The sequence below is a fragment of the Phoenix dactylifera genome, chromosome 4, assembly GCF_051530095.1.
Source record: "Phoenix dactylifera cultivar Ajwa chromosome 4, Ajwa_hap1_PhDact_Kaust_v1.1, whole genome shotgun sequence".
NCBI lineage: Eukaryota > Viridiplantae > Streptophyta > Magnoliopsida > Arecales > Arecaceae > Phoenix > Phoenix dactylifera.
The window spans coordinates 1,265,830-1,274,752 of NC_143193.1; the positions used below are offsets into that span (position 1 = coordinate 1,265,830).

At 41.9% G+C, this 8,923-nt stretch overlaps 1 protein-coding gene across 7 annotated transcripts; it reads left to right on the plus strand.

Moving 5' to 3' along the window:
• Positions 1-116: 116 nt before the first annotated feature.
• On the plus strand, positions 117-7,823 carry LOC103708057 (auxin response factor 23-like). 7 transcript variants are annotated; one of them, XR_015976953.1, is made up of 16 exons: positions 117-643; positions 743-855; positions 1,052-1,147; positions 1,233-1,286; positions 1,405-1,560; positions 1,676-1,760; positions 2,353-2,443; positions 2,528-2,692; positions 2,873-2,992; positions 3,109-3,184; positions 3,261-3,429; positions 3,515-4,467; positions 5,396-5,586; positions 5,682-5,878; positions 6,309-6,397; positions 7,570-7,823. XR_015976953.1 is itself a non-coding variant. In XM_008792817.5 (15 exons), exons 1-14 carry the CDS (start codon positions 502-504, stop codon positions 5,860-5,862), a joined length of 2,592 nt encoding a protein of 863 aa, XP_008791039.2. In that variant the 5' UTR covers positions 117-501; the 3' UTR covers positions 5,863-5,878; positions 6,309-6,639. The 7 variants fall into 7 exon arrangements, 5 of the variants coding, with proteins under 5 accessions (XP_008791039.2, XP_008791040.2, XP_088575604.1 ...); XM_008792817.5 differs by lacking the exon at positions 7,570-7,823 and having other exon boundaries at positions 6,309-6,639; XM_008792818.5 differs by lacking the exon at positions 7,570-7,823 and having other exon boundaries at positions 3,527-4,467; positions 6,309-6,639.
• Positions 7,824-8,923: the final 1,100 nt, after the last annotated feature.

Here is an 8,923-nt window from a genome sequence, read left to right on the forward strand (position 1 = left end):
GACAGAAAGTTTGCCCGGCGTGGATAACGGTAACGGCAACCGGTCGGGCCAGGATTGACCGTAGCTTAAATGATTGCATGGGGGTTTTGACCCGGGTTAAATCCCTGCCCATCCCCGGTCCGACGACTTGTACGACGCCCAGCGCTGGCAGCTAGACGGCTTGCCCCCTCGCCCCCCAGCTCTCGTGCTTTGCTCACAGGAAACTCTCCTCTCTTTCCCTCCCAAAAGGAAAAGCCGAGAGAGCGAGCGAGAGAGAGAGATAAGGAGGAGGCGGTGGATAAATTGAGGCAATTCGGAGGCGTTTAAGAGCGACCGGAGAGAATTCCAGGGCTTGTGTGAATAGTTCGAAGCGATTTCTTGGAGTTAGTGCTGTGTTTCGGCTTCGATCTTGGTGGATTTGGGGGTTCTGGAGGCGGGTCGGATTTGGATTTGAGGCTTTGATCTGGGGATTTGGGTGGATCGGTGGTGGATGAGAGATCTGGGGGTAGGCGGAGGTTTTTGATGGCGTCGTCGGAGGTGTCGGCCGTGAAAGGGAGTAATGGGAGCTTCTCGTCCGGGTGCAGCGAGTTTAACGAGGACGGCGCTGGAGGCGGTGTGGCGGAGGCCGGCCGGGGGTTCGCAGCGGTACCGGCGGCCGGGAAAGGTGGGGAACAGGCCGGATCTCCGGAGGTGGCCGGAGGAAGCTGGGGGTTGGTGCTCGTCTGGGCTTTTGTACTGATTCTTGGCTTGGTTTTTGTTTCAGATTCGGAGGACGCGCTGTATACCGAACTCTGGCTTGCGTGCGCCGGGCCTCTGGTGACGGTTCCCCGCGCGGGGGAGAGGGTCTTCTACTTCCCCCAGGGGCATATAGAACAAGTAAGCCTTTTCAACTCTTGAAGAAGTTCTTTTCCTCTCGAATTTCTCGATTTCCCTCTCCAAATTGAGGATTTTACGGTTTTTCCTCTCGTCCTGGTGCGACTCGTCTACTTGATTTTGTTCCGTAGAGTGTTTTTTTTCCCCCCAAAATTCTCTCAAATCTGAGATTTTGCTGTTTTTGTTTTCGGTGATCTAGGTGGAGGCTTCGACGAATCAAGTGGCGGAACAGCAGATGCCCGTCTACAACCTTCCGTCCAAGATCCTTTGCCGGGTGATCAACGTGCAGTTGAAGGTATTCCCTTCAAAGTTCTCGCTTTAAGAAAATTTTTGGTTTTTTAACTTCACGTCATTATCGCATGGTTCCTCTCATTTGATAGGCCGAGCCGGACACAGATGAGGTGTTTGCCCAAGTGACTTTGCTCCCCGAGAAGGTACTGCTTCGGAAAAGTTCAAGTGCCCTCTCTCTTTACTTTTGAGTTGCCTATTGGTGAATTTTTGAGAAGAAACTAAGTGATTTTCGCGTTTTTTTCCATTAATATATGGTATCAGCAAGATGAGAACGCTGTGGAGAAAGAGACGCTCCCACCCACACCGCCCCGGCCTCATGTTCACTCTTTCTGTAAGACGCTTACAGCATCGGATACGAGCACCCACGGTGGGTTCTCGGTGCTGAGAAGGCACGCCGACGAGTGCCTCCCTCCCCTGGTACAGGTTTCTATCCTCGTTGCTTTTATTATGCTGGATTTCAGCTACTTATGGATGGAGGTTTTGGATTTTGGAGGGTGGGGGTGCTTATTTAGATTCTTGTTCCTATGATCAGGATATGTGCCGGCAGCCACCATCTCAAGAGCTGGCAGCAAAGGATTTGCATGGGGTCGAGTGGCGCTTCCGTCACATCTTTCGTGGTAATCCATGCTAGTACTTTATTATTGATCTCAATGTCCTGTGAAAGATGGAATTTCTTCAATCGTGTACTGTTCCTAAGGCAGCTTAGCAATCCTTATGGATTATTGCAAGGCTATGGTCATACACTTTGCAATTTTGTTCCTTTTTTATGAATCACTGGTGATTTCTTCCAATCGTTCTGTGCAATGTTTTGTTTTCTGTGGGCTTCACCAGTCTAGTGGTACCGTTCTTGCTTGGTACTTTGTTGTAGAGATTGAGTCGAGCTAATTAATGATCTAATGCTAAATTTGTGCATGGGACAATCATCTAGCTTCCTTTCAAGTGACATTTGATGATGATAATGCATTATGAATCCTCTCCAAGTGTTTTATGCTAGATCCACTAAGTGCCATAGATTGGTGGTATGCTGATTTTGCTTTATTTTCGGAACCTCTCACCTGATACTGAAGTAATTTCTTCATGGACGTGATGGTTCTCTATTCTGCATAAATATGTTTGTTGTTAGCATTAAGGGATTGTACTTGACACCATGAGCATAGATGCATTTAGATGCACATGTTGTGATCCGCTAATTGGATTTTGAAACTCTAGGTCAACCAAGGAGACACTTGCTTCAGAGTGGTTGGAGTGTTTTTGTTAGTTCCAAAAGGCTTGTTGCTGGGGATGCTTTTATTTTCCTAAGGTCTGTAATCTCCACTGCATCTGGTCTTGTGCTAATATTAGCTTCCTTTTTCATGCATGACACCAAGTGTTTTGTGGCTGTTAGAGGTGAGAATGGTGAACTACGTGTTGGAGTGAGACGTGCATTGAGACAGCAAACAAATATTCCGTCTTCAGTCATATCCAGTCACAGTATGCACCTTGGTATCCTTGCAACTGCATGGCATGCTGTCAACACAGGGACTATGTTCACAGTCTACTACAAACCAAGGTCTGTGATTGATGCTCTGTAGTTCACGCGTAATGACATATGAAAAAGATAGCAAGCCTGTTGTATCTATGCCTTTCTTTTAAGGACTGAAAGTACTTGTACAGGGCAGGGTTCACATGGCTTGTGCCAGGCATTTTTATTCATAATGGTTTATTAATTTTGAGTTGATTTTTTTAACAGGACAAGCCCTTCTGAATTCATTGTTCCATATAATCAATATATGGAGTCCCTCAAGAGCAACCATTCCATAGGTATGAGATTCAAAATGAGATTTGAAGGTGAAGAAACCCCAGAGCAGAGGTATTAGCAGTTTTCCCTCCCCTGTCAATTAAGGCAAATGATTTCTACCAATCCCAAGCCCAATTAGTTACGGAAATTATACATCTTCTCATCTGTGGCCCTTGAACTTATGTCAGGTTCACTGGAACAATAGTTGGCATAGGAGATGCTGATCCAAACAGGTGGCCTGGATCAAAATGGAGATGTCTTAAGGTAACATCACTCAAATTTTACCTCTTCTTTCAGTTTTTCTCCTCAATATAGTTGGCATCTGGGTTTTCTGTTTTAGGTGCGATGGGATGAGACCTCTTCAGTTCCTCGTCCAGAGAGAGTTTCTCCTTGGAAAATTGAACCTGCTTTGTCTCCTCCGATGAACCCCCCGCCGGTGCCTAGACCCAAGAGGCCCCGATCGAATGTTATGCCATGCTCACCTGATTCATCAATTCTTACGAAAGAAGGTATTGTCTCGATATGTAGGTCAAAGGGTTTCAGATATCTCGATCTCTTTCATGCTGAGTTCAGCTTTGACATTGTTTTTGTCAGCTGCTTCTAAAGTCAATGTAGACCCTTCACATTCACATGGAACTACAAGGGTCTTGCAAGGTCAAGAACTGATGACCTTGAGAAGCAGTTTTGCGGATGATAAAGAGTCCGAAAATGCACAGAAGCCCATTATGTGGTCTTCGTCGCATGATGAAGAGAAAACTGATGCTTCTGTGCAGAGAAGATTGGGATCAGAAAAAAGGTGGATGCAAATGGTGCGGCCTGAACCAACTTATGCGGATCTGCTGTCAGGATATCGGCCTCATGATTCGCATGGATTTAGCTCAACATTATTCGAACAGAATCCTGGAGAAGCATATCTCTTGAAGAATCACTTTCAAGACACAGAAGGCAGACACAACATGCTTCCGGGCCAATGGTCTTTAATGCCTCCAAATTCTTCTTTTGCTTCACATGAGCTTAACTTCAAGATTACTGCACAACCTGGCGAGCATTCTTATCAGAAAGCTGGAAGTATGAGGTGTGCCGGGAAGGTAGGCTATTCTGCATTGCAGGGACTAGGAATTGAACAACACTCTCCAAACTGGTTGACGCATTTGCTGCCAACTTCACGAATGGAGAACCCCTCACAGTCAAGGGCGGTGAAGCCTCAATCCTTGATTGCATCACAAAATGACAAAAAACCCAAAGCCGGTGGCAACTGTAAGCTCTTCGGATTTCATCTTAACAGCAACACGACAGCATCTGACGTAGTAGCATCACAACAAATGAATGCTTCAACCCATGAGCCAGAGGCACACAGTTATGCGGCTGCATCATCAAAGCAGCCACAGGCTATAGAGGCTGACAAACATTCTGAACCAGCAAAAGTTATGAAGTCAGCTGATCCTACTCCAGTAGGCAGCGAGCCAGAGAGAAATCTTCAGCCTTGCCCGCAGACTTCTAAAGACTTGCAGAGAAAACAAAATGGTTCAACAAGAAGTTGCACAAAGGTGCTCTTTTTTTCTCTGCTGTCATTTGTTATGCATGCTTGTTGGGTTTGTGGTTTCTTTTAGTTTCACTGCTATATCCCTTCGTTGCTGTTTGATTAAGTATTAGTTAAATTGATTGCACCTGCAATTCAGAAAATTTCACATTGTGACTCTAGAATTGCTAGCATTTTTGTAATATGTCTCAATAGTTAAATGCTACTTCTGATAAATTGAAATTCTCAGTTTTCAAGGCAGAACTGATTCTGACCAGCTTTGTATTGCTTTTGTTGATTATTTTGAGCAATTTTGCCGAAGCAAATTTTGATTTGACCATAAATGACTGTTTTAAGTGGAACAACTCATGACCAAAAAATTATCCTTTTAGTAGTCAAAATCCTTGAATGCGTTGTGGCCAGTTTCATCTGAAATAGGCATGTTTAGTAACTTGCTGTTTTGAAGGCTTAACTGATTCTGACCAGCTTTGAATTGCTTTTGTTGGTTATTTTGAGCAATTTTTGCGAAGCAAACTTTGATTTAACCCTAAATGGCTGCTTACTGAAACAACTTTGCAAATTTGGCCAGCTCATGACCAAAAAAATATATATATTTTCAGTAGTCAAAATCCTTTAATGCGTTTTGGCCGATAGTGGAAAAGGTATTGTTGTGACTATGTTTTTTCTTTCATTCTTCCTCCTTTCTCCCTACTTGTTGACATCCAATTGAACGTCATATGTGTATAACCATGTAATCTGAAATTCATGCTAGAAGGTATTGCTGTGACTGTTTTTTACTTTTGTTCTTCCTTCTCCCTACTCGTTGACATCCCATAGAATGTCCGATGAATTGTGTATAACCATGTAATTTAAAATTCATGCTAACTTTGAGCTTCACTGTATAGACTGAACTGTTGGGGCGAGCAAAGCTTGTGACAATTGTATTTTTGTTTCAGGTGCATAAGCAAGGAATTGCTCTTGGAAGATCTGTGGACCTTACAAAGTTCAATAGCTACCATGAACTGTTAGCCGAGTTAGATCACATGTTTGAATTTGAGGGTGAATTGATGGCTCCCAACAAAAATTGGCTGGTTGTGTATACTGATAATGAAGGTGATATGATGCTTGTTGGAGATGATCCTTGGCAGTAAGTACTTATGCTCCATTACTGTTCTTAGCTTTGTCTGTGCATTTGCTGTAAATTTGCCTATTGAGTTGACTTACATTTTGGTGTGCAAACAGTGAATTCTGCAGCATGGTTCGTAAAATTTTCATCTACACGCGTGAGGAGGTCCAGAGGATGAATCCTGGAACGCTGAGCTCCAGAGTTGAAGAGAGCCCAGCTTCTTCCGAGGAAAGAACAGCTGCTAAAGGAAGAAAGGGTCTGGTTCCTATATCTTCAGCTCATCCAGAGACCTGCTAGCTCTAGAATTGGCACGGTGAGTGGCTTTGCTTCTCTGAATGCATAGAGTGACTGCTTTAGTAGCTCTCTTTTTCACTAGAAGTCATCAATGCAGAGCTATGTTGATAGCTAAACATCTACCAAAACAGAGCCATGATTTTGTATCATCTCTGCTTATCTAAATAAGCGTCCTTGCTTGAGTTCCCTTTTTGAGGAATTGGTGGGTCAGAGATAAGTTGCTTTTGTTTTAGTTATGATATATAAATTGGTGCTGGCAGGCTATCCTATTTGTAGATTTTTTTTTTCCAAAAATTCCATTACAGATTATTCTCTATTCATGAGGATCATGATGTTAAGTACATGGGAACAGATGGTTCTGTTCCTTGAATATGGTGCATTCTAATCTGTTTTCATTTAGAAAATATTGAAAGAAGGAATTCATCTTGTCCGCCTGTGGTCTTATGCAGGTCTTTTTGATGGAGGAAAGGCCATGGTTGGGACCAACGTTTGATAGGCGGGGCCAGGCTGGGGGGTATTGGAGTATAGGTTGTGAATGGTAAGACCCATCTTATTGCCATTGGTGGCACTTGCTCTGGAGGCTGGGGCAAGGGAACTGCTTTAATTACTACAGTTTTGGTTGTATTGTGATTTTTGCTCACAAAATTTGTCTGTGCCTCTTATCACATGTATATCCTGAAGAAAGGCGAGGGAGACCTTGCTCTTCCACAACATTTGTAAATATCTGTTCTCAGCCTATCATATTATCAATGTTAAGTCATCCCAAGCTGGCTTTTTTTACCTCATTTGAGCCATGCAGTGTCACTTGAGCTTTTGTTATTGGTGAACCTGGTAACATATTTTGAGCTCTGACCTGTTCAAGCACATTGTGGTGAACTGGTGTAAAATCATATATAGCTGCGCTCTATTGATAAATCATGCCATTTAACTGAAAATTTTATCATGGAGCCATTTGTACAGTAATTTTAGAAAGCTTAGAATGCTTGACCATGGGGACTCATTATGATCAGCTATTAGCCAATTCTTATATCTCTACTAGTCAAATTGTCTACAGTTTGGGAGCCTGATGTTTTTGTGAGGTCAGGTCACCACTTGCAGGATACAAAGCTATGCATATCGGGAGACTTCAAAATACAGGCTTAAGGAGATGATGTGCATATTTCTGTACATTTCCAATAATTATGAAGTATTAGGTCTGTTCTGTTGCTTGTTGAACTTGTTATGTTACCAAACCAATGAAAACTAATTTAGGCAACCCTCTACGCATTTTCTCCCCTTGCTATGTCTTGTATCCCAGTATTACTCTTGTTCTATTTAATTGGAGGGCAAAGAACTATGGTGATGGATGGAGGTTTAACGAGGAGAGGTTTGATAAGAGAGATCGGTAGGTGTGGAGTAGGGTGCAGAGATTCAAGAAGTGGAGCTTGATGGCTTCTGAAAGTGTTTCGTGTGGTTGGCTGTTGGATTATGTTTGTGATGGCTGTATTGACTCTTATGAGATCAGGTCTTTCTGGGTGGGTTTTTACTAGAATGATAAAACTCCTGTGATGCTACTTCCGGACATCCCAAAGACAGGTGAAAGTTTGGCAGGTTCATGTTCCCATTAGGTTTGATATGGTCTTTCTGAATCTATTTTTTACCATTTGTAACTGCAGAACGGTAAACTTGGAATAAATATGTTTTCTGAGATGATTACGTCTCTTGTTGCAGGATCTGTATTCTACTGTCCATCATCGCAGCTCTGTGATTAAGGTGGATGGATAGCTTCATGTGAAAGCTGGGATCAAATCAATCATGCACGGATGTTTGGGATAGGCAGATTGTTGCTGTCTGCCTCCGCTGTAAAATAGATTTTTCTTACGGTCTTACCTCATTTCAGTATGTGGAATTTTTTGATAAAAAGTTATACCAGCTTTTTCCCTCATCTATGAAAGTTGTCACGGTGACCTAATTCGAATCAGAAATTATTCAGGTGACCATTTTTCAGTTTGGTGGAAGCCACCATCATGTTCAGCTTTCAGAAAGTATGATATTAGTAATCTGCTGAGCTTCTTGTGTCCGTTGGAAGTGCATAAACTCCAGCGACATAATCTTCTTTCAGAGATTTTAGTAACATAGGCCTTTGGTTAAAGCATATTCTGTCCAAGAACCTATGCCTGACTTTTCTAATCAGTAGGATTCCACCATTTTGCTGATGCTTCCATGATGCTATCACCTTTGAATACTACCAATTTGCAGGTCTTTGTAATGGTGATTGTGAGAACAGATGGTTTTAGCTGTCTAAACTTTGCCGACCAAAGATTCATGGTATCAGGTGCCTCTGATGAGATCTTAAATCTTTTTCTTTAATTTTGGTCAAGCAAGTATCTAGGTAATGGTCTACAGAATCGAGACTTGTCCACCTTTAAATACCCATAATCCCCCAAGCTTTGGTGAAGGCAGAAATTTGTAGGCCGGTCCCTGTTAATGGTGCACGGTGACGTCTACTCTTTTTACTCAACCGGAGAAAATACCTATTCGAATTCAACTTGCTTCATTACCTAACAACTTTGATAATGCTAGACTTGCCTTGCTCAAGACAAACTCGAAATACAAGTTAAATTAATAATTAATCAATTAATCAATAATATATATACTATATTTATTTATATTATAATTATCAAATATTATTATGTATAGATATTGTATTTATATATATATATATATATATATATATATATATATATATATATATATATATATATATATATATATATATATATGAAACCTTCATAGGTCTTAAGCACTCAAGTCAATTGAGCTCCACCTAATCCAGTGTCAGTGGAGCTGACTTGATACAATTTGGATTGGAATTATAAACTTAAGGATATTGGGTAAAGTGAGTTGGATTGGGAAAATATTAAATCACTTACTGGTCTAATTTGGATTGGCTAGTACAGAAACTAGACCAAATATAAGTTCGTTCATTTTTCTCAAAAAAACCTTAAAATTGGAAATGAGAATGCAAGAGATAGGGGCTGAATCATACCTTGCTATGGAGCCGACTATTAGCCATACTTCCCTA